Source organism: Procambarus clarkii, chromosome 83 (genome assembly GCF_040958095.1).
Source record: "Procambarus clarkii isolate CNS0578487 chromosome 83, FALCON_Pclarkii_2.0, whole genome shotgun sequence".
Classification (NCBI taxonomy): domain Eukaryota; kingdom Metazoa; phylum Arthropoda; class Malacostraca; order Decapoda; family Cambaridae; genus Procambarus; species Procambarus clarkii.
The window spans coordinates 5,058,747-5,085,337 of record NC_091232.1 but is presented as its reverse complement, the minus strand read 5'-3'; the positions used below and the strand labels follow the sequence as shown (position 1 = coordinate 5,085,337).

Genomic DNA, 26,591 nt, shown 5'->3' with positions numbered 1-26,591 from the left:
GTTAAATCCATTATTAATTCATAATGACGTCATTGATCACTGGGCACGTGATAGACGTGTCTTGTGCAATAAATAATGATAACTGTTATCATTATTCAATATGTGGGTTAAAAAAGAGCAAGATAAATAATCATTGAAAACACATGATTTCTCTAAATGTGTGTGATGAGTCACAAAAGAGTACACAGAGCGTGAGAGTAATGGAAGAGGGATAATAGGAAATATCGTAATAGATTGTGGAATTGTGTGTGCATCGTCTGTTTACATGGGGTTGTATAAGTGACGGTAACTTGTCCATTCCCCTCACGATCCTCCTTAATATAGAGTTTGGCTCCTTTTAACTTGGTAGTATAAAGAGCTTTGTATATTAAACTGACCACGAACGAATATACCCAACATGTAATCAACAATACTACTAATGAATTTGTAATGTATTTTAATATTTAATAAAATAGTAAGGAGACCCAGGTATTATATTATAAAGATTTTAAAACCATAAATTGTTGGAGGATATGTGTGATGCTTGTTTACGTTACTGGTCGGAATTTCTGGTGAAGGTTCCAGTACTTATACCGAGTGTCAAGTGATTAAGGAAAGGGAAGGTGATAGGGAAAATTGTTATTTTATAAACACTAGCAAAATCTAGCTGATGGGGGAATGGCTCATACTGGACGTGTTGTAGGATACGTTCCTCAGCTCGGTTATGATGGACAGGGACAGGTACGTGTGACCCAGGGAAGCTGGAGAAATGTTTGTTTTTATTTTGTAGTGGACACAGTCGTCATTACATGACTTAGTTAGGTTACTTGAGTATAGTAGTAATTGAGTTGTGTTTGGCAAGATGACTCGTCCATAGTGCAGTATGGTTCCGTGGTATAACGTTCTAGAGTCAGGTTTTTAATGGTTGGGAAGTTAGTAGGCGATATTAGTATTGGAACTGCACAGAGGAGAGTCAATGGTGTTGACACTACTGATGACAGTCTTGTCTTATTTAGTGACTGGTTGCTCCCTATGATGAGTCCTGGGGCTCTTGACCTCGGTGATTCAAACACTGAAATCAAAATTTAAGGGAAGGTTGCTTGCTTAATCTCATTATTAGTTGAAGCAAATTGTATACATCATTGATCTCTTTGAGTTATTAAGGTCCTGTATTTAGGAATACATATAATTGTAGTTTATATTTTCTCTTTTATACATTTCAAGTTCTTTTGTGATTGGATTAAACTTTCTTCCTCTCGGTAATGTAACTCAGACTTTTCTTATACTATATATAGGTATCAGAAATTTGTTATTGTTATTTAAGCAGTGGTGGAGTTGTTAAGGACATATTTTTGTTGTTTTTATAAATATTCAGCTAATGTTAATGTCAAAATGTTTCTAAACTCAATCAGTTTCATTTCAAATCACAAAGAGTGATGAAAACATTAAAAAACCTTAAAATATGGCATAATTAAAAAAAAATCGCACAACCCTCAGAGCGCCTAAAGGTGCTTTGCACAGTGCAGTGGTTAATCTCCATATAGTGCATGATTAAGTAGTAGTTAATTGATTCTTTGGCTCTGGTTGTTGAAAACGACGTAGGCACAACATTACCAAAGTGGTTTATGTGCCTATAAACATTTAATGAACAATAACTATAATTATAATTAATGCCCAAATAGAGTGATGCTGAAATAAATTTATGGATTATACTGTACACACACTAGTCCTAATTTTGCATAATTTTTGTTATTGCAAAATGTGACCCAAGAAAATCAGTTTGCTTATATTGTACCTGTTAACTTAACAATTGCTATTAATTATAGAAAATGTTAAGTTTATTAAGTGACATTTCTTTCAAGCGTATCTTTGGCTCAGCTTGTGCATTTAATTTCGGTATTCAATTTGCAGAAAGATTTCTTTTGTATCTGATATTTAATGCAATATAATGAGACAAAAATGTAAGCGAAAGTGAGTTTCATCTAGTAAAACATAAAAGCCTAAATCATAATTTATGAAATTTGAATGAATTCTGTACTATTTAGTGCAACTTTATTTGCCATTGCTGTGATTGGATGGTGCATATAGGTCGAGTAAACCTCTATTCCACTTTTAATTTTCTGTACACAATATTCCTTATGCATACTTAATTTTGTTCATTTATTATGCAACACATACCCATCCTGTGGATAGTAGTGGAAAAGGCACATAATGGGCTCAGGATCTAAATTACAAAATTAATTTGGATAAGCAAATGGTCTTTATTAGCTAGTTATATAGTTTAATGTATTTATCAATATTGAGTTCAAGAACTGGACCACAATGGTTTTTAAACCTTAAAGCAGTTACATTGGTGGTGCCTCACAATAAAGGTAACAATAAATCCAAACGGAATTATGTTTAAAATCTTTTGCTAGGTTTAGGTTTTTTAATAAGAGTACTGTATACTTTTTAATTTGTGGTAAATGCTAAGGTACACTTGTCTTATATTCATTTCTACTCAAGAAGAATTGTTGAATGATTTACGATATACAGTATAAGGATAGGTTAGATTAGGTGAGGTTGATTTAATTAGAAAGCAGTGGAAATGATGCATAAGCCAAAGTAGTTCCTGGCAGACTATTGTATGAAATTGTACACAGAACAAAACAAATGTAAATAACTGAAACATTTTTACCATGTGGCGGATGGTATAGTGTTGTGCATAGGAAATCCATATCTCTCAAAAATAGGAGCCTAAGGTGCTATTGTGTGAATTTGCATCATGAAGGTATAACTAGACCTAATATTGCTTCCCCTAAACTTAAATTTAACCAAATACGAAATGGTACTGTATAGTTATTTATGGAATTCTCTCCCAATTTACACATAATGGCCTTAATTAATTTTTTGTAATCTTCACTTGGTAAACAAAACCAAAGTTTTTAACCTAAGGCTGTATTTGAGAAAATTTAAATGTGTGGCTTAAATTATGGAAATGTGATAATAAAGAGTAAATAAATTAAAGGTTAAGGCTGTTACCAGATTTGTAGTGATAAGATTAAGCTGCACTTCTCAGTTTGTTAGCCATTACGACTTCACTTAACCCAACATGCTTTTATTACCAATAAAAAATAATGTTTCATATCCACTCATGCAAACTATTCAAAGTTCATATTCTATATATCACACTCCACTGATTTTTGTTTTTTTTAATTCTGGGATATAAAATTGACAAGTTCTGTGTTTAATGGAAAACAGTTCTACATGTTTTACTGGAAACTTGTACAATTAAATTGCTATCTATAACTAGATTTTGACTTGGAACTTTATTCTAAAATCATGACTAGTTTTCACATAAGTTCCATTAATAAAGTGACACCGTAAGCTTAAACTTTATGGAATTTTTGTTCCAGTAGTCTTGTACTTCCTATCATTCCATCATCTAAATGGTAAAAGTTGTCTTTTAAGGGTTTTAAATCTTTTAGCTTGATTTTTGATAACTTTCAAAATTAAATGAGAATTTTTTCGATGGTTGTAGATAAAACATAGGAGTTAATCGTTTAGTTTAAGCATCCTAAATTTTAATTGATAAGTGTAAGCAATACAATACAACCATGTCTCCTGTGATGTCATCATATATGAGAGATTATAATGTTTTCTAATTTACTCTAATTGCCCCCAGTAATTTTGTATTATTAATAAGCTACTCTACTGATTACATTTTTATGCTTTATGTGTTTAATCTTATTTTACAGATTGAGCCAACAAAATTACTGCGTTTACGTGTTATAGGTGGTAGCGGTTTAGCAAAAAAAGATATATTTGGTGCAAGGTCAGTACAAAAGACGTTTTTTTTTTATCTATTAATCTTGCATGACATTCATGTGTAATATATCTACATACAGTCAAGCCTGACCTAACTGCTAACAAATGCAGATAGTTTGTAATTTTTGACTTCAACACAATCCCGTCATTTACATTTTTGTCTAAATGCTACAGGATTGGAAAGAGCTGTGATTGATCACTGTATAAAAGCATAGGAAGACATAGCGAGTGTAACAATTAGGGTGAAGTCCGCTATCTCCGAATGGTCTCTGGCCTCGAGACATAGGCACTGAAAAAAAAACAAGAAAAAAACCCACATGCATAGTATATAGAGTGAATCTGTGAAAATGCCGTAAACTCTAAAAATGTGTTCCAAAAATATACTGTACTAGTAGTATTAAAATATGAAATGTTTTTAATACAAACCTGTTAAAAAAATAAAATACATTACTGTATAAGGAAGTTTCCATGATTCAGTGCATGGTTCATACAAAAATCCCAGTTATATTTTTGATCCTCTAATTTAAATGATTATATTTTATTCAAATTGTACTTTGTTACCTTTAGTCAGATGTTCAGTCCTTAAACTGTAGAATAACATAGAAGTAGGTACCAAGAAAGATTCATTATTGGTAATAAAAAGTATCTGGAGATCAGTTAGGATATCAGTCTGTTTTGCTGGTCACCTGACACCAAAACCAAGTACAGTACTGTACTGTATCATAAAATATATTGAAAATACCACCAACACATGTCAAACACATCGTGCTACCTTGCATACGGTATTAATATTAGACCTTAATGGCAAGTAGTTCCCAAGAAGTGTCACAAAACATAGCCTAGATGTTCAGATTCCAGTGTCCAGATATAGTGGCAGGGCAGAAGGTTTTTTCACCAATCAATAGAAAACATCACTAAAGAATACTGACATATACTGCTGCCATGTCCAGAAATATTCGATCTTAATGCTTAGTGGTTTCAGAGAAATGAGCCACCGAACATTCGATACCCCTCCCCCCCCCCCAAGCTGATAATTCTTGTGCATACATGAGGCCAATCATCTAGTAACCAGGTATATTACTTGAGAATTGTTGCCTAATAGTCTCAGATGCTTGTGTTTGCAACAAAACCTCAGCGGCTGCAGTTCTGTTAATATTTTGTGGGTTTTTATATGTACAGCATCCACTTCAGTGTTATTTTGTAGAACAGCTCTTTTTAATTTATACCTGCTTGTTGCAGTTACTTTATTTAACATAATTTTGTAGTCCACTGTGAATATTAACTTTCCTAAGTGTGCAAAGTCTGGTGAATTATTTACCCTATATAGAGTGGCATTATAATAATAATAATAATAATAATAATAATAATAATCATTTATTTAAGCAAGAGTACCTAATGTGAGTAGTAGAGGATTAATAGGGAAGGCAAGTACAATGCCTAAGACTGCTCGAAACACTAGTGGCTCGAGCATTAGTTTACTAAGTGTAGTGAGCAAAATTTATGACAGGATAGTGATTGAGGAAAGGGTACAGGAAATTACAGAAAAAATGGTCAGTGATAAACAAGATGGTTTTCGGGAAAGGAGAGGGTGTGTAGCTTGGAAATTTGCATCAAGACATTTTATAAAGAAGGCATGTGTGAAAGATTGTAATGTATAGGCAGCAAGGTTAAGGTAATTATTAGGAGAAAGTGCTAAGCTAGGCCATAATAGGTAATTATCAGGAGAAAGTGCTAAACCAGTCCATAAATGCAACAAAGCATTTATGGACTGGTAAGACCTACGTATTCTTACCCGTTACATGCTCCTGACAAAAGAGATTTACACTATTCCTTTGGGTACAGCAGCATAAATTTGTTCAGAAAAGGATTTTTCACAAGCTGAAAAGCATAATTTTAAAAGTATTGTAATGAACTGACAGACATTTTTGGCACCCTTGACAACACATTTAAAGATAAAAGTACCATTTTCATACCTTGTTTAGCATTCATCTTTTAGATGGTAGGGCAATAAATAAAGAAAACAATATAAAATTATCTGGTGTGTATGTAATGAGCACTTGCCATAGCTTTTTTTTAATTAATATTTGTCTATTTAATCATTATCTTAACTCTTTCAGTGATCCCTATGTCAAAATTGAGTTAGTGAATGTGGCAACAAGTGGAACTGATGACGATGTTGTTGACTGTGTGTCTACCAAAACAAAGAAGAAGGTAAAACTACCGACATTTTCATTTAGAATTAAACCATATTCGTTTAGGTTCACTCTAATACAAGATTTATTCTTTAAGCTATACTGCATATACAGTACTTCAAATTTCAGATCTTTATGAACAGAATTATTAAAGTCTGGTAACCCTCCCAGGATGGAATTTTCAGATATATTACTATTTATATTGAAAAAACAAGAAAATTGTTAGAATTGCAAAAAATATACACAAAAATTCATTTTATAATCCAAATATTACATAATCTGGCATTGGATGACTAATCAAGTGTGCATGTATTTGAGACAAAAGGAGATTGTGTGCATTTTGTGTAAATGTAAAAAAAAATGGGAGGAGTGAAAAAAATTGAAGTTGTGGGTGGGTTTGAGGAGGTTTGTTGTGTGGTCAGGAATGGGTGAAAGGTATAATAATAAAAAGAAGTAAAGTATGGATAATTTTGTTCTTGTCAAAGAGAATGAGGGTGCACCTGTATTTGAAAGGGCATTCCAAAAAATATATTGGATTGAATGAAAGATAGGTAGAGAATGAGATTTATGTGTAAGCACCAAACAATAATTAACAATCATGTGGCAGAAAATAAATAACCTAATCCACACACACAAAAAAAGAGAGGTATGTGATGACGTGACAATGGTCCAGGATGGACCAAAACGTCCTCGTTTCTTCATCTTCTGGTGTGTGATTTAGTCATTAAAGGTATGTGAGGACTTTTTGGCCAGTCCTGGACCCTTATCAAGTCACATTTGGTTATGTATGTATGAGTTTATATGCTCCAGTGTCTAAGGGGAATGTTAAAGGAAAGAATGAGTTAGAGGTGTTCGGGAATTGACTGAAAGGTTGCATGGAGAAGCTACAAGATGGTAGGAAAATTATTGTTGTGGGGGTTATAATGACTGCTAAAGTAATGGAATGAATATTGCCCAATTCCTCTCTTTTCTGACTGCAACTGAAAGAACTATCACAACCCCTGTTTACTCACTGGATGAGCACTATTCATTCCTGCATTATGGTCAGACCATTCTACAGGAAGTTATCCAGATAAAAAAAGGAATTTGCCTGAGCAATGGGCTATTCTGTGGCAAAAAAAAACTTAAGATCTTTATACATGATTCAACCCCAAGGGAATATTTTGTATTACATAATAGTGAATATGGAGAAATGAGGTATAGTTTTTCATACCTTGCCTACTAGCCTTATTGTGCCCGTTGCATTATAATTGAACTTTCCTGATGTACGAATTCTTTGTTGAATCTGGCCTTAACATTTGTGGATGAAGGTGGTTTCCATGACTACTTTGAGTGCATTCCACTTATTGACCTCCCATACAGGCTGTGAGTATTTCCTTACATTTCTTTGACTCATTTGCATATCTAATAGCCACATATGCCCTCTTATTATGTCTTCAGTTTGAAGAGCCTGTCTTTGTCCACCTTGTATATTCCCCTCAGTATCTTGTATGTTGTGATTGCACAGTGATTAATCCTGTTCGACTGTGGATTTGGGTCGTGCCTTATGAATCAACCCAGAGAAGGGATCTCGTCAGTGACAGGCTTGGCATCAAATATTTACTGAAGAGTTTAGTTATGACTCACCAATAAGAACCAATGATAATTCAAAGGGGAAGACCATTACATAAAGTCTTGTGATAGCAGTAATCATTAGTTTATTTACACAATCTAAATACATAAAAAAAAAGAGGAATCATAATACTTAAGTATGGTACAAGACTTTGGTGTGTGGTGGTGTGTACAAATTTCTTGAGATATTACCGAGTGTGGAATGCTTGCTGTTGTAGTGATGGTAATTTACTGTAATGCTACCAAATGTGAAATGTAGTGAAAATGGTTAGATATGAAGCAATATCCTAAACTAATTATCTGCATTTCTATTTTTCTGTAAATAATTTAGAGACTAGCACCATTTTCTTGCAGGTAAGTTCCCACCCAGTCGAAGTGGAGAACTTAACCTGTGATAGTAAAGATGATCTTAATGTTCATATTACATGTGTACCTTAAAGACAGGACCTTAAAGATGTACCTTAAAGATGTTTATAATACATGTGTTCATTATTATTATTGTTCCCTTTTTTTATTTTTCCAGACCTTAAATCCACGATGGGATGAAGAATTTGTATTCAGAGTAAGTGTGGCAGTATGTGCGGTTCTGTTATAATACAGTAGGTTAGTTTTATAGCTTGTATGTTTTATGAACACTAAGATAAAATAGTTTGTGTTTGATTTTTCTTTTTGTCTTCATCACACATTTAGCTAGGTAGTAAATAAACCAGGTAAATGGAATTACCTAAGGAAGTACAGTATAGCTGTGGTTGAAGTCAATTGAGAGGTACGACGTTTTCCGGCAGATAGGACATGCATTTTTGGTCCACCTCCAATTGAATATATATTGTATTTACATGCCTAAAGCCACTTGAAAATCACTTTCAATAAATGTATGATGACATTCTAAAAAATCCTCAACATATTATTTAAAAATCAAGTGTGTCTTGTATGCTGGAAAATACAGTAATTTGTTCAATTGTTCATAATGAAAGGAAGGGGGTTTCCTAGAAGAAACATTTGAATCAAAGGATGTAAAATATGTGAATTTCCTACTGATGTTATTTTTCTAACGACTTCATAATTCCCATTCTAATATTTAAAATGATTAAACTGCAATCTTGTCCCATTTGCTGGCTTTTCTCCTATTTCAAATTCATGGTGTTTTCTTCCCTGCTTACATTCTTGCATGTTGATCAGCTTGATCCAAAACATTTGCCCATAGGAACATATAATTTTATTTCAAGCAATTTGAAACAATTTTACCCATTTATGATTTCAGTGCCAGTGTACTGTTGTCAGAAATATAAATACTAGTACATTTTTTATTCTTGTAGGTCAAACCAGCAGAACACAAGCTTGTATTAGAGGTGTTTGATGAAAATCGTTTGACCCGCGATGATTTCTTGGGTTTGGTCGAGTTGCCTTTAATAAACTTACCACGTGAGTCAGAAGGCAGACAAATTCCTCACCGGCACTACAGACTTCAACCCAGAAGGTATCTTTGTACTTCTCTTATTGCTACTGAACTGGATTTAAATGAAACTGTATTCCCAAAATTTCCCTGAGTTGATTTATAAGATGCTCTGTTTTATGCCTTGAATTTTATATTACTGTATTTCTTGTATTTAATTTTATGTTTCATGTTTTCTCAGCAAGGCTTATTATCGTAATGCCATTGTAGCAATGTAGAAAAATGGTTATTTTGAGACTTAAGCACTTACATATCAAATAACTAACTGGGAGTTTTTATCAATAGTTTTTCAATTGACATATTTGAAAGTCATATATAGATTTTTAAATAATATTGATGTTGCAGCATGTCATTAATTAGCCTATCCAAATCATTTTTCAATGATTGCAGTATTGTAAACTAATTACTATGGTGCAACCTTTCGATGCTAAGTCCTTGATCTTATTAATCTTGAGTAGCATTTAGCAACTGAAAATGGGTTTGAAAATTTTATTTTTTAACATGTGAGGTAATGAGGATGTATTTTTCAGTACACGATCCAGAGTAAAGGGTCATCTACAGTTATATGTAGCTTATATTATCGATGATGGAGCTAGCAGCAGTGGCGCATCTGGCGAACAAACGCCAGAGGAGGCTGGCTGGGAGGTGGTGAGCATCGACAACAGTAGTGGCCATGAAGAATCTCCTGCTCAGGTGAGAACCCAAAATTAATCTTTATTTCAAAAGTAATGCTGTTCAGGTACACTACAATGCTTATTGAATACTTTGATAAGTTAAAATCTGTATAAAAATTAGTAACATGGATGAATGTATTTGATTAAGCAAGTGGTACCCCAACGTTTTCTTTGAGCCCCAATTTCAGGATAAAATTTGCTTGTGACACCAATTTTTTGTTATAAGAAATACATTCAAATACAAAAACACTTCCTGTTAGTGCTTGATATCATAACACAGGGCACAACTACTTTATAATATAATAATGAGACATCCAGAAAGAATTAAATAATGCAGATACATGAAAACTTGTTTCAGTCCTGCAATATACTCATAGACAAGCCTTTTACATATGTAACCTTCAGTATACAAACTCAATGAGAAGTGAGCTTGTTTTTGTCAGGCAATCACATTTATGTTAGATTAAATTTGAGGCAAACTCTCATCTCAACATCAACATAAAGAAGCCCTTTTTCTTTTCCGGTCTTTGATATTTGTTAGAGCTGAAAATCCCTGTTCACAACAATGTCATGAAGAACTTTGTCTTTGAATCTTCCCACCACACTTAACATCTTTTCTTGTTGCGTCAGTGTGGTGTGCCACATCCTTTGGGGATCACTGGCTAAGGTATATAAAACCAACATGTACGTTCATTTCCTTAGTTGATTTCTGTGTTTCAAATATTCTTTGTTTGACTGGCATAGGAATATGGCAACTCCATACCCATCACGGTATGGGGCAAACGACCTTGTATCCCCAACATTAAAAAGGTTGTGAAGATTGAACCATCAATCCGTTTTCCTAAACTCTCCCCATTTAGGACAAAATTGACCTCTTATATAGGATGTATACCTACCTGGGCTCTAGAAAATAAAGGCAGGCGTATTTGTCTATGTGAAATGTGAAGAGTAAATGAAGAACAAAAGAGGATGGCAGTGAATGAAACTTTTCAAGGAGAGAATGCTTGATGTGGTAGGTTTATATGAAACAAAATGTATAGAAAATGTGACTGAAGAGTGGAATGGGGTAAGAGAATTGAGAGAAGGAGGGCTTAGGTATTTTGGTGATTGAAGAGATTGATACCCACTGCCATTCACAGGGCAGTGAATGTCTATTTGTGGTGTACACTAGTTCAAGATAATTGTATGTACAATTTGAAAGTTTGAAAGTGTTAAAGGTGGTTTTGGTTATTGCATTTACTCCATGTGATGGCTATTTAGCTAATTATGTTTGACTGTGTGGATCACTGTGGACATGTGAGAGCCATTTCCAAGAAACATCCCTCACTCCCATATCAGTGATACCACTCTTTCGAAGACTCGATACCCAAAACTTCCATTGCAATACCTACTCCCGATACCCACATCTCCCAATGCCACATCTGCTCCCGATACCCACGTCTCCCGATGACAACACCTGCTCCCGATACCCATGTATCCCGATGACAACACTTGCTCCCGATACTCACATCACCCGATAACAACACCTGCTGCCGATACCCACATCTCCCGATGACAACACTGCTCCCGATACCCACATCTGATGCGACACCAGCTCCCGATACTTACATCTCCCGATGCCACACCTACTCTCACAATGCCCACATCTGGCTCTTACATTCACACACATAATTGACACCCAGAGTAGATAGAGACATAAATAAAAAGATAAAAAGTAAAAGAGTAAATTCCTTTCTCTGCACTTGCTGGCCTCTTGGAACTTATTTGGAAAGGATGCAGAGAAAACGTGATTGAATTAAAAATATGTTTGAACAATGGCAGTAGTTCAAGCAGACACAGCACCACTCTTGCTTCATAGTCACAGACTCTGTGTAGTTGAGGACCCAGTGTAATCTAGATCTTGGATGGTGTCTCTAGACCTCAGGGGTGCATATTGGCACGTCCCTATTCATCTGGGTTCAGGGACTGGTTAAGTTTTGTGGTGGGGCATCAAGCTTACCACTTTCGTTGCCTTCCTTTCGGGCTGAATCTGGCACCGTGTGTTTTCATGTGGCTTACCAAGGTCGTGGTGGCCTGTCTGCCTCTTCTAGGTGTTTGGGTTTTGGCCTATCTTGACGACTGGTTGGTCTGGGCTCCCAACCAGTCCTCGTGTCTGCTCGCCTGGGGTTTGGTTCTTTCCCAGCTTGCCTGGTTCGGGTTTCTGGTGACCTCGAGAAAGTCCCATCTGGTTCCGTCTCAGACTCGGACTTGGCTGGGATTTGTCTAGGATTCCTGGACAGCATCCTTGTCTCTTCCTCAGGCAGTGTTGCTCCTGCTGCAGTCTCGCTGTCTGCTGTTTCTGAGAGGGGGTCCCCGATCACTCAGCGGTTGCTAGAGCAGCTGTATGGAAGTCTGAACCTCGCTGTGATCGTTTACCTGCTGGGTTTGGTTTGGTTGCGACAACTGTTCTAGTTCCTTCGGGGCTGTTCTTTTCGCCGCTCTCGCGATCACTGGGTTCATCCCCTGAGAGTCTTGTGTACCTCTTTCCCCCGATTCAGCTGTTGCTTCGGGTTCTGGCTCAGCTCAAGTCCTATCAGGGGAGGGTTCTCCTGGCCCCATGGAGGCCGGCCCAGCCTTGGTTTCAGGCGTTGCTTGCTCAGTGTCCGAACCCGGTGCATTTTCTGTGGCTCTGCCTCTTTCAGCAGATCAGGCCGGTGAGGTACCTGGTACAAGGTATGCTCTACTCTTCTGTGCTTCGCGTCTGGAATTTCTGAAGCGGGCATTCCACCATCTGTATGGTGACCAGGTGGCTTCTCTAATGGTGTCCCACTAGCGGTCTTCTTCTTGGCAACAATATGGAGTCTCTTGGTGGTCTTTTCCCCATTTCCTTTCCCTGCATAGGTTGTCCTCGGTCTCAAGATTGTGTTGTGTTGACTTTTCTTTCTTGGCTCTTTCAGGACAGGCATCTTATGCCGAATACTGTCGCTTCGTATCGTGCGGCACTGTCAGATCCTCCAGCTTATGTTTGGGGTGGATGTCACTTCGGCTCCATTTTGCGAGCTTTCTCATGTGTTTTTCCACCTCTGGTCTGTCTCATGCTTCACCTGAGCCGTCCTGGTCTTTGGACCGGGTGCTCTCCTTTCTCTCTTTCCCTCGGTTTGTGGAGGCCCCTTCGGTCCTTGACTGTTTCCAGAAAGCTTTGTTCTTGTTGACTTTGGCCTCTGGGGGTCGGGTTGGGGAGCTTCATGCTCTCCTCTGGCGCAGAGGCTTTAGCTCTTTTGGTCCAGGTGGACATTTTGTTTGCTTGCAGCTGTCTCCTTCTTTTCTGGCGAAGAGTGAGACGATGGGCTTCTGGAAGGGTCCGTGGGTTATTGATGCTTGGTTGGGTCAGGCAAGGGGTGCATTATTTTGTGTCCAGTTGTGGCTTTACACTGTTATCTGTGCGCCTCTGCTTCTATGTCCGGGGACGCGTTTTGGGTTGACCCAGTTTCTCTTGTTCCCTGTTCCAGAACTTGAGTTTCTCAGGTCGTCCACAGGGTTATCAAGTCTAGCCAGCCTGTGGTCTACCCTCGCGCCCATGATGTTCATAACTTCACAGCTATGGCTGCTGTTTGGTAATACTGTATGTCTTGAGCGGACATTCGGGTGTGGGGGTTTTGGAGGTGGAACAAGGTCCTGGTTGCCCGATATCTTGTTAATGTGCTGGGCCCTCAGCGGTCTTGGGTCAGCGGCTGCAGCCAGTTGTCTCATCTTCGTTATGAGTGGTGCTGTGCAGCCACCTCCCGGGTAAGTCCCTCTCTTTCTGCTCTTTGGGTAGTTAGCTCCAGGGAGCTGACGGAGCTCTCCCACAGAAAACCAGCATTGAATGTATTGAAATGCCATTTTCTGGGTAGAGCCCTGGAGGCTCCCTGGCACCCTCCCTCCCCCAGTTGGCAGGTTTTGTTTCCGTTTTCAGCCTCCAAACTGACGATCAGTGTGCTGGAACCCCCCTCTCCCTCTCCCTGGCATGGGGAAGGGTTTCTGACTAGTGATCCCCGGTAGGCATGACAACCCCTTATGACTGAAGTCTCTTGCTAATATTAGCTAATATCAGTCCAATAGCTCCAGGGAGCCTCCGGGGTTCTACCCAGAAAATGGCGTTTCGTTATATTCAGCACTGGTTTTTATAGGGTTTAATTGTGCTATCATTTGAAACTCCTTTCAAGGTATTTTTCGTTGATAGAGATGATACCTTGGACAAATGGAATGAGGGATTCTTAAAGTACATGCTTAGTTTTATAAACAGATGTGTATTAATACTGAGAGATTGAATGAATGTGCATATAAGATAGAGACATGAATGTACATGTACTGTATTGCTGAAAAGGCAAGGTTGTCATACAAGTTCAGTGTCTAGAGGCTGTTTTGTATGGATCACTTGGTGATATCTTCTTCCTTTCTAATTCAAACGTCTATGACTTAGCTACAGCACGTTTTAATAGAGATGCTTCTGCACTCAATAAAATTGTGCTTTCTCCTGCCATGGGCACTTTATCCAGTAACACCTCAAAACATTTTTACATTTTTTGTTATTGCTACTGATGCCAAAAACCTGTGAATCATTGAAATTGCAATGAATCTGTAAATTTGAGATCATGTTATGTGACGAAGATTGTGACTGCATGTTTAATGTGTTATTTTCATGTTGCCACACTTGTACGATGAATATTGCCAAATAAATATTAAATTTTTCTTCTGATTAATCTCTCTTTTTCTGCCACTCATTTTTATATCTTAATGAATATCTAAGATCCTGAACTGTTGTGTAGTTGTTTCCCCATTTTATGCTTACATCATTTTACAGTTCACTGCATTTCGGAAAAAGTGCAGCGTTCAGGTTGGTCCACTTTGGTTATCTGAAGGCTAGTTTACTCCAGTAATAGATTTTAAGGCTTCAGAATTTAACTGTTGTCTTGGTTTGTTAATTAATTGAGGTAGTGATGAATAGTGACATACAATTTGGTAGTAATGTAGTGATGTACCTTGGTCATCTCATTTTACACTTCCATGTACAATTGATGGATATACTTTGTCCATCTGACCATAGTATTTCATCTGAAAGCAACGTTTCCTGGTTACCAAGATACATGTCTCTCTTAAGGTTGATGTTCAGCAATTGCTTGAATTTACTTTTTAATTTTTATTTATTTAATTTTTTCACTGCAGGGAAATTATTTTAAAAGGTAATCATCATGATGGCTTTAAGGGATACTTGTATATTAATTTCTTTAAGCGGAATTAATCATTTATTCGGTATCAATATTTACTAATATGAATACATTCTTGATATTAAGCATTTCAACACAAGTCAATATTATTATCTAAAATAAGTTTCCTGTACTGTGTTGGTGCATCAACTAGGAGTGGACTAGCAGGCTATTCAAAGAGAAGTTTTTGTATTAGGCCTACTACTCGGCTGTTCTTTCTTTTTTGCATAGTTAAGATTAGGATACGTGATGGAATCGTGCTTGGGTGTACAGTATTTTTCACGTTAGGTGTGGCTTCCTGTTTTACGCTTCTGTGCATGGTAGTTTAAGCATCCATGTGTAGTTATTGTGAGGCCGAGTTTGTACAGAAAATTTATTAGTTTAAATAGATCAAGGGGGGGGGGTGATACAATAGTTTACACATGGCTGCTAACAGCTAGTTAGTCTAGTTTAGACAGATATGGGGCTACACTAGTCTATAATATTGTTTGCCTGATAATATTTTCCAGTTGACCTTCTTTTCTTTCTTTTGCGTTGATTACAGCACTGCACTCATTGTACCACCTGTTGTCGATACACCACCCTGCACTCATTGTACCACCTGTGGTCGTTACAGCACTGCACTCATTGCACCACCTGTATTCTTTACACCCCTGCACTCTTTACACCTCTGCATTCATTGTATCACCTGTACTCTTTATACCACCTGTACTCTTTACACCACCCTATACTCATTGTACCACCTGTACTCTTTACACAACCCTGCACTCATTGTACCACCTGTACACCACCCTGCACTCATTGTACCACCTTTACACCACCCTGTACTCTCTACTCCTGAAATTCCTTAACGACCTTTTTCATATTGTGAAATATATTGGACTAGGCATACCTTCCTTGCTCACCTTCATGTGATTAAACCATACCTAATTCTTTTGTAGGTTATTGGATTTTATATAAAAGAAACGCCTGAAATTTCAACAAATTTGTGTACTGTAAGGAGGAAAGTTGACCTTGGGAGTTATTCCTTGTTTTATTTCATTCATCCATGTGTCTGTTATTGCAATAATGTCTAGTGTTTCTGCTCACACAAGTGCATTTAATTTATCTACTCTATTTTGTTTGTGATATTTCTGCTTTTGTGTAATAAACCTTTAGTGTTGCTGTGTTTGTTGTCCCTCTTTCTTTCCCTTCTCATCTGTGAGATATTTTTAAAAAATCCCTATAGTTTTCTTATTTTTGCCTCAACATTTTACTATTGCTTTTCTAGTTTGGTTTTCATATTTACAATTTTTGCTAGTACAAACCTAGGCCTCTACAAACGTGAATCTACAAGTTCAAGCCCTGAGACATATTCCGCTCTACTTCATTACTGAAGAATGCTACCCTCACCTTGGATATCTGTTATAGATGCATTTTTGCACTTCAAATTCTGCTCCAAGTGCTTAAGGTCAAGGAATAATTCTAGAGTAAATAATAGTTTTTTGGAGATAGCCATAGATAACGTAGCATTTTGATGAGTGGTTAGTACTGTATTTGGCAGGGATTTCAACTGTCAGTGTAAAAATATTTAATATATTATGGCAATGTTCACCTGTAAACATTTTCAGATTGCTGTTTCGTATCATTTGAGGTATATTATGCTTTGTGCCTTCTTATTCACTTCGCTCATTGTGATCTTAATTGTTTTTTCTCCCCTATTTTCTATTCTTATTGCCTCCCCCCCCCTTCATGTTACCATATTTCTTTCCCGTGTTATTTGCAACAATCCTTTTATGAAAGTCTATTTCCTGCATCCCTATTCCATTTTTTCACATTATGTATCGTTTAATATCATTGTGATTTTAAAATAGCTGCTTACACATGCTGATTTGTTGAATACCCCACAAACTGAGACTAGGAAGACAAAGTTGAAATCGCCAACAGTACTGTATTTCATCTTAAATATCTTAATCATCGGCTTCCAATACTGTATTAATTTAGTTTGTCCATACATTTATGTTATTCCCTTTTATTATTTAGAGTTTTATGAAATCCATATTCATCTTCATAGATTGTAATTTACTTGTAAGGACATTCTTAGTCTGTACTCTCTTGCCCATTCCAGTTTTCAGTATTCATTTTGCATATTTAGATTAGTTTGACCTTTCATCCGATAATTCTGTTAACACCTAAGGATAACTTTTGTTGTTTTCCTCTCTCTCTCTCCTTATCTAGACTTGAGCAGGACACCACTGTAACTGAAATCAATGTCTTCTTAGATGCATGTTCTTCAGCCTTAGTCTTTTTCCCTACTAAATTAAGATAATCTCTATTCCCAAGCTTTCCTAATTTGTATCAGGTTTTTGCTAGATAGTAATGGCACTTTGATAGCTGGAGTGTGCTTTGGTGTGCCACCAAGTGTGTCTGTGGGTCAAGAGACTTGTATGTGTATATTTTTGACAAAAATACTTCCCTCGCAAACTGGAATAATTTTTGGTCAGTAAAAATGGCGTTGATAGTTTATTCTTAGGGCCTTGTGGGTATGTGGAAGCTTTGTTTCTGAGAATGTTTCTGTATGTAAGTAGCTACATGTTTATATGGAATAACGTTCGTGGCCGTTGTTAAAGGAGCTGCGAGTAGCACCTAGTCTTACTGTGATATGACTATACCTGAGTTGCAGGACTGTTTGAGTCAATTTTGTTATTGGTACTTTTTAAATTAAATTATTTCAATTCTATATGTTCCTATGTACAATTCATGAAATTTGACTTCATTTTATTGTTTAAAGGGCTTGTTAAGCCACCTGCTTAGTCCTGTGATGAAGAGCATAAGCTAGTATATTTTGTTAAATGTTTTAAAAGTCTAAGATTAAAGGCATGTGTTGTTTTAATTGTTGTGCATGGTACAGAAGTGAAAGGCAATGAAAAATGAAAAGTATAATGATGTCATGACTAATAGGGTTCCGACCCTTGGGGTCCGACATCCGACCCATGTTTTAGATCCTTATTGTGCTTAGCTTCATCAGTATCATGACCCTTATGTTCTTCAAACAATAAGGTCTGAATTTCACGGACAGAGAGCGATCTTTCAACACCACGTCGAACAGGTGTTTGGGAGCCAGAGGCACATGTGCCACCCATGGTTGCTCACTTGGAACTGAGCCAGCCAGCAGCTCTAGGACATTCTAGGAATTTTTTCAAAGATGGCTGCTTCTCACTGGAGGTCCCAAGAGTCCATTTCGTACACAACCTACCACGCATGTGTTTTGAATGGGTACAAAATATTTAAAGGTGTTTTCTCGGCTCACAGAGTTTCCCACCGACTGAGTTTTCTCAGCCGGCGCAGTCCAGTGGTTAAGTCACTATTATTGCCATTATAGTATAATATAAAGATACAATCGCTACTCTTTTTCATTCCTCTAGCATTGCACCATATACACATTCTTTCCAACAAATTTCCACACCTATTCGTTCTACTTTTTCTCCACTGCATTTAGTAGTTTCCTGTATATACCTCATCATTCCCAGTACAGTAGCTTTGTCACATCTCAGCTTGTTACACTAGCAAAACATTTTCACTTTCATCAGCTCCATCCATCAGACTTTCCCTTCACCTGCACCTCAAACAAACAAGACCCATGGCTGAACATAGTTTAGTTATATGGGGTTTTAAGCAACTCCAAATGAAGTATAAATGTAGGCCACTAGTTAAAAATTAAGTTCAGAGATTAAGAATGTCTAAGAAGAGAATGGCAGGAAGAATATATTAGGGTAGTTGAACATTTTCAGCAAGCAAGGATCAAAATAAAGTACTGTATTCAAACTGAATACAAGTTGTGAAAATGAGAGAAGGATTCCAGTTTTTGTGGTGGAATGTGTGAAGCTTTGTTATACAGATTCTGCTTAGCCCTCCTAACTTTAAAGTGAACTGCTGCATATCTATTAAGAGAAAAGTAAAATAAATATTTTATTATGATTGTGTTGTGGCAGCATTTGAATAATGAAGATTGTTAATAGTCACATCAGAGCAAAGGTAAAATTAAAAATTTAAATGTCAATTTTTTTATTTTTTATTAGCGAAACATTCTTCGGGTCTTCCTTATCAAGCTATTCTTCACATTTGGATGATCAAAAGTTACTTTGATTTTAACAGGCATATTTAGTAATGTTAACACAAATTTTTTAAAACTAATGTGTTTCATTCATGTTAATTGCCATTATTTAGGCAAAAAATATGCAGTTGGAAAATGTTAACTACTGTATTGGTTTAAAAATTTGTTTTGATACAGCCAGTTCTGGTTCCAAATGATGGCCAGAGTCCAATGCCAGAAGGATGGGAGGAGCGGCAGGATGCCAATGGCCGCACCTACTATGTAAACCACAATGCCCGAACTACGCAATGGGACCGACCAACCAGGTACACTTAACCCTTTTAAATATAAATTACGTTAATCAAAGGAACTCCTGGTAGTGGTTGTAAAAAAAACATGTACTGTATATTACCGAAAATTTTAAAATTTGTAGTAAGGTAAATGATCGTACATGTAATTCTTAAAATTTCTGTACATTTACTAGATACATTTTTATTAATCCTTTAGCTGCAAATTTGCATTAAATTCCCATTGTCAGGGGGCCAGGAATCCTTTTTTAGGCTTATCACGGTCCCAAGGTCAACTACTGAACTTCCCCAAGATGCAAGCCATAACACTTACCTAACTCTTGAAGGTTGAGGGTACCTGTTTATTGCTAGGTGAACAGAGGTATCAGACAAAAGGAAATGTGCACAATCATTTCTATCTGCCTGGGGAGTGAACCCAGGGTTCTTGATTGTGAGTTGAGGATATAAGCCACTGTACTACAGTTTCTGGGTGATGTAGTTTTGCAGATCAATTTTAATTTTTATAGTTTTGCCTTTTCTATTAATGCCTGTCAGGGGTTGCCTAAATAACCCTGGAGGGTTATTAATGCAACGCATAATAACCTTATTATGTTCACCACATCTCCTTCCCCCCCCCTCCTTAAACAGCTCCCAGGCCAACAATGAGCAAGAACGGATTACACGCATGGAGTCAGCACAGAATGAATTTCGAAATGAGTTTCGGAGGAGATTCCACATCTCTGTGGATGACAATGAAGTGTCCAGAGCGGGAGATAATTCTGCTGTCCTGCAGCGGGTATGTTTTATTTTGTTAAGTAAACCATTACTAAAATGAAGCTACTATGTTTCATATTTATTTCCATGTCCCTTAATTGTTAATTTCACAGTACATGGTAAGGCAGCAGTTCTCTCAATTTATTGCAGTCCCAGGTAATGGGAAATGTATTATATTTTGCATTACACTAAGCCCCAAAATCATCTCAAGATTACCTCAAGAAAAAAATATTCCCACTGAAATATGTGAAAATGAATTTTGAGAATGAATCCTCACAATCCCTCTTGTCTTCAAACTCCATTACTCTTTATTTCTAGAGGTCTTCCATGGTCTTTACCATACATATCTATCTCAGTTCATTGCTTTCAATACCTATGTTGATTTTCATTAACACTGTATCATCTATGTGTTGTAAGGGCACGTGCTTGTAAGCCGTACCCTAGAGTACGAGCTCACAAAACCCGTCCTTATTTTCTTATTTACAGTATAGGTACGTTACTTTAAACCAGGGATGTAGAACCAATATGCATTTATAAGCACTTCAAACACAAGAATGACCACGTGGAACCAGTACCATAATTTTGCTTTGGTTAGACTCAAAAAACAATCAAGGTGCATTCTTTACATTTATTTAAACACAGGAAAAGGGATAATGCACTAACAAGAAAAATTCTCACTCGCCAGATTAACAATTACAGTTCCAGACACTTGGACATAAATGGAGGTCAATAACCTTACACAGTGAGTTGAGTACCTCACGAGCACACACCACCCAACCTGTGTGTGTGGAGTCTCAGCCCTCTCGCCCTCATCGAGTGCAGGACACTCTTCTCATGAAAACACGCGGGGAAACTGTACACACAGAATCATACTCATTTACTAATACATACTCTCAAACACAAATGAAATATATAAAGTAACACAAAACAAACTGGTATTTTACCTTGCGATGATTTCGGGGCTTATCGTCCCCGTGGCCCAGTCCTCGACCAGGCCTCCAACTAGGAGGCTTACAACTTAAACTAGGAGAAACATTTACATTAACAACCACAAAAGCCAAACTTTATATACCAGTCATTACAGTGTCAGCCATATTTCAATCAAGCTTTTATGATGCCATTGAATAAACACTGAAGTTTAATAGTGGCCAAAATTAATGATGTAACACTAATACCCTTACATTACATGGTTGATAATTGTCTTCTTTTTTTAGATATAATCCAATTTTTCTCCCTGTTCTAGTGTTAATATTGTATTTTGTTTTGTTTCAATAGTTGTCTTAGCTTGATTTTTACTGCACAGTAATTGTACCTAAGCACTGTCTGGGGTTTTGTGTGTTATTTAATTGTATGTGTAGCAGTAGTAGTTCGTGCCTGTGTTAACTAATGGATTTACCTCTTTTCCACTTGGTCTGTGCATGTGACTGTTGCATGTTTACATGACTCGTGTGTTGGGGATCACTATAGGAACAACTCGGTGACCACGAAGTGGAGGAGGAGGAGGAGGATGATGGTGGTGATGATGATGAGGATGATGATGAGGAGGAGGAGGAGGACCAGGAGGAGGGGGAGGAAGAGGATGATGGGGAAGAGGGACATGCTCATGAGGAAGAGGCAAGACCTCGCTTTGAGGAAGTGACCTCTGAAGAGGTGAGACCTGTGCACCGAACAGCAATAAATATTGTAGATAAGCTTTCTATGTTGTATATACTTCTTAGATCAGTATTGTGATAGTGCTTAAGATTTTAGTTACGATGATTCGAACAGAGCCATTTTAAATAGATAAGCTTATGTACGCCTTGGGCAAAATTTGTGACAAAGTGCTTAGATTTTAGTTCTGGTTTAAATTGTTCATAGATGTATGTAGTTAAATGTAGATAAGTATGAAACATTACTTTTAAATGTGTTTTCCGGATGTCATAAGCTATTGCGTGAATTACCATTATACAGTAACTCTTAATAAGAAACTTGTCCTGTAGTGATACTGGTATTCGTAAAATTAAGGAAAAATCAAAATTAGCAGTGATAAGATCTGAAACAAAAATTTGTGTTGCCTCCTGTATTATATATTGCTAAATGGCAATCTTTAACCAAAGTTTTTAAGGGCTTAGTATCATACTTGTAACTCCTAGCCAGAATTGAACATGGAACTTTCAGCATGATGAATGTGAAATTCTAATGAGGATACTTTATTATGCAATTGCTTGATAAAAGAATAATAGTAATTATTATTATTATTATTACTGTATTATTGTTATTTTATATTTTTTATTTATATAGACTAGAGTTCTTACATTCCTGTACAGCCACTAGCATTTCGGGCAAGTCCTTAATCCTAATATTCTCTGGAATACGACCCCGCCAAATCGTTTAACCAGGTACCCATTTTATTGTTCGGTAAACAGAGGCTATAGTTAAGGATTGGCCCCAGTAAATCCTTCCCGGCCTGGATACGAACCCAGGCCAAAGCGCTTGCGAAACGCCAGGCAAGCGTCTCACCACTTCGTCACGGGGACTGCTGGGTCATATAAACATAGGCTGCAATTAGATAACATACACATGTATGTTAATATATCGTATGTTATTCCCCAGTTAATGCATCTTTCTAAGGCCTTCTGTGGAACTAATATTCACTTGGCCACACTACATCATTTTCTTCAGTCCCTATGTTGCTCTTTAATTTAGTTCTTACAATTTTTTTATAGTTATTAATTTTACAGTTCTCTTGTTTTGATCGACCTTCTTTTATGTAACGTGCACATGATTGATGATTGGCATTTGTCCTTCCCACATTTGGGTACTCGCTGCAAGCAAATAGCAACCATTATACAGGAGGATGGTAAAAAATAATACAGGTAAATGGAGGATGAAGAATTCATCACGAACATTCCAGCTGTACCTACAATTCAGAGTAATTTGTATGAAAGTGATGAATAGATAAAACATTTGATAGTTTTGCAAGGGAAGCAAATAAAGCCTGAAAAAATTTAGGTAGCCTGGTAAGTTAGAGAATTATTTTAATTGTGTGTGTGTGTACAGACCATCCTCTTGAAATGAAGTGCTTATAGTAGCTATTAATGTAAACGTATAAATATGAATTGTTGCAGCCAACAATTTTCACATTTTGTAGTGGGCATGAAAAGCAAATTAGGCATTCTTAGGCCTAGTATAGCACATATATACCATGTAAGTACCACATTAGGTCTTGGAATCCTTGGTCAGATCAGGTTAGGTTCTTTAGATTTCCAATTTCTTAGTATGCCATTTAGGCTAATTCATTACTGTAATAGAGAATGTGTACATTTTTAGGCCCAACACTCCATTTCTGTACATTTGACCAAATAGTTGCTATGAGTACTCTAATTATTGAAGGATGGGCTCATGTTGTGTTATTAAAGTATTGTATTAATTATCTTTGAAGTGCTACACAATATCACATTAGTATTTGGCATACAAACTTTTAACCTGTGCCTGAATCATTTAGCACCTGCACATCAGTAAATATTTATCAAATTTGTTGATAAATTAAAAAATGATCCCTATTCTATGTTCACTGTATATGTCATATTATGCACCATTGCATTATACTAGCCCATAGAAGCCATATTGGTCATTGGATGAGGCTGGAAGAGGGGTACACTTATGCTTGACCACCACTTGTCTTGACAGATTCAAGAGGCACAAAGCACAGGGGGTCAACGACCATCCTCAACAGCGTCGTCCCCGGCAACCCCATCCACTATCACCATAAACAACTCTAGTGTTACCAATAATGCACCCAAGGTATGCACCTATGCACACTTCTTGCCACCCGTTGCACTCTGTGCATGCTTGCTTCATAATCTTTATATATTTGCTTATTTATGTATACAGTATAATAATATAAATGCTATCTTAATGGTAAGTTTATTTAATGGTTTTAAGAATTAATGGTACCCTTTGGTGAGCTAAATTTAGCATGATATTTTTCTCCAAATATTGGAGGTATGCCCCAGTATAGACCTTGCCGAGTCAGTGTTAAAAGGGGTAAATGTATTATTCTATTTCCAAAGATCCATTTTTTTCCATGTGCCCTATCACTACAAGTTGTTTTGCAAGTTGGTGATTAATTTCTATGATTAAATTGCACTATGAGGCAGCAATATAAGCGAGGCTGCAATGATGTGATCACACAGCCAATTCGAGCCTGGCCTCAGGGCGAGCTTGAGGGAGTAGAATTCCCGAGACGCACTACAGGTCAGATCCAGACAATTACTAGCTAACCAAATGGTGCTGAGCATGACTAAGTTATATTTCTGAATTTTTTTATTGAACTAAATAGATCACAGTATGACCAGATGATGGTTATTTGGGCAATGAATACTTGATACATACAGTATCAAGAAATTTCTGCTATATGGAGTTGTTATAGTTCAGCTTAGGATTACAGAAAACTGCACTACTACAATCAGTGTATGGTAGTTGGCAATTATTATTGTTGTAGTTTACAGTATAATAGTTATCCATCTGGTAAATTTTGTTTGAATTCTACTTTAAAATGTAATTCATTAGTTTCAAGGAAAATGGGCATTGTTGCATTGCTGTTAATCCATACATGCACATCACATGGATGGAAGTGCATGCTCTGGTTGGTCGGTCTCCTCCTCTTTCACTAGTCAGTGGACTCCATCCAGAGTTTCTGCAATCAGTTAGCATAAATCTGCATACATACATAAATGAAGACATTCATATGGACATATTTAATAGTTCACAAATACTTATTGTACATAGAAGTTAAACCAGGGTTCAACAACTAGATTCAGGCCTTTGATTTAAATATTTTTAAACCCTGTTCTGTCAAGGATTCATGAAGCACTTTCTGTCTAATAACATCATCTCATAATGTTTTAGGTATTTCGTTGTTGGCTGTAATATGCTCATTCATAAATTAAACTGGCCTACTATGGAGTATCTTGATTAGCAATTCATGAACCTTTGTATAAGACATTGTCATACAACCTAATTGCATTAAATTTCAACTCAAGTCAACTTCCTTCACATCTGCCTCATTCTACCTATTCCTTGTCTTGCTACTGTGGCTTCTTGTTATTTCATTTATATCCACTTCTTGCATTACAGCTAAGCTCTGTCCTCCTAATCCTCTAAATTGCAGCAGAGCTTCTTGTTTTAGCTATGTCCTAAAACTTTGAGAAATAGTTAGCATTGCTCATAATTGCCCAATTATTTTGTACTTTGTGAATTCCTTAGTACTGTAATTGTATATTATGTAATTAGATTTGGTAACTTAGCAAACACACACTATATCTTAGTAATAGGTGGTGATGAAGGGCAAGAGGGTTTCGTGAGGAGGAGGAAGCGAGATGTAGGCAAGCAGGAAGTGTGGATTTGCATGTGTGTTAATGTGATTTTGTTTTTATTTATTTTCTTGCTGGTTTCTTTGCTTGCAGTGCATATGGTTGTGGAAGGTAGTAGGGAGGTTTGTGTTGGTGATAGTGGAGTGGTGAAAGAAAGATTGATGTATTAAGTGTGTGGTTGTAATATATACACATGTATTGTATCTGTGAGTTTTCTTGATAAACAATCGAGTGTCCACTTTTTGAAGATGTACGGTTTGAATAATGTGTGATAGACTTTAATATCTTAGGAAACATGTCTTATAATGATGAATACATTAATATTTATGTACTCTATTACATTGATGCTACCTGAAGTTAAGAAGCATTTTACCTTGAACATTACAACATTTTACTAAACATAAAAGTCACAGGACTAATTTTATGTTATTCTAAGTTTAATTTTATTTAGATATGCAAGATGCTATACTAAAAAGCTAGTGAAAAAAAAAGACAACGATGAAAAATTAAAATAATGAAAAATGCATATTACAGTACATGGTACATGGAAGATGTTGAACTGGGAACTAGTGTAACATCCATGATACAGACGTATGTGCACACGTAAGATGCTGAGGTAGGAAGTCTCATGCATGACACGTGATGCAATGTAAAGCTGTGTACGTATGTAGACAGTTAGATGGCTTCCTACTGTGCTGGGGTTAGTCACACGGATCTGCTTCAGTTATTCTTAGGGTTGCCACTGGAACAACAAAAACTTATACAGCATTGTCAAAATTATTGTTAGCACAGAATTTCTGACTTCCTGTAAATTGCAGCAGTTGGCTTATCTTGACAACCCGTGAAATTTGTAGATCAGTGAAGAACCAGAATTTTTCCACTGTTTCCTGGAATTATTTTCAGTTTATGTTAAAGTTATTGAATTATTATAAACTGTTGAGTGAAAAATAGAACAAAAAACCACAAGATGCAAAATATTGAAATAGTTATAGTAAGTTTGGGGTCGGAGAAACCAATATTCACTGAAGCTGTTTTTCCCGATCCAGAAGTCAGAAGTTTATATGCTGACCGTGAGGAGGAAGCACAAAGTCAAAGGCGGGAAGCCAGAAGGCGGCTTCGTCGTGATCAGCGTCGAGTTGCTAGGAATACCACCGATAGCTCAG

At 36.8% G+C, this 26,591-nt stretch overlaps 1 protein-coding gene across 2 annotated transcripts in view; it reads left to right on the top strand.

The window, feature by feature from the left end:
• The first annotated feature begins 557 nt into the window (after nt 1-557).
• The window catches only part of Nedd4 (E3 ubiquitin-protein ligase Nedd4), a 41,508-nt gene continuing 15,474 nt past the window's right edge, over nt 558-26,591 (top strand). The window contains exons 1-10 of one of the 2 annotated variants that reach the window (XM_045759436.2): nt 558-720; nt 3,717-3,793; nt 5,904-5,997; nt 8,113-8,151; nt 8,906-9,066; nt 9,573-9,735; nt 19,212-19,339; nt 19,949-20,096; nt 21,542-21,724; nt 23,744-23,857. In XM_045759436.2, the coding sequence (XP_045615392.1) occupies nt 658-720; nt 3,717-3,793; nt 5,904-5,997; nt 8,113-8,151; nt 8,906-9,066; nt 9,573-9,735; nt 19,212-19,339; nt 19,949-20,096; nt 21,542-21,724; nt 23,744-23,857 (1,170 nt within the window). In that variant the 5' untranslated portion in view covers nt 558-657. The remainder of the gene's footprint in view (nt 721-3,716; nt 3,794-5,903; nt 5,998-8,112; nt 8,152-8,905; nt 9,067-9,572; nt 9,736-19,211; nt 19,340-19,948; nt 20,097-21,541; nt 21,725-23,743; nt 23,858-26,591) is intronic. The other variant, XM_045759437.2, reaches the window with a different exon arrangement.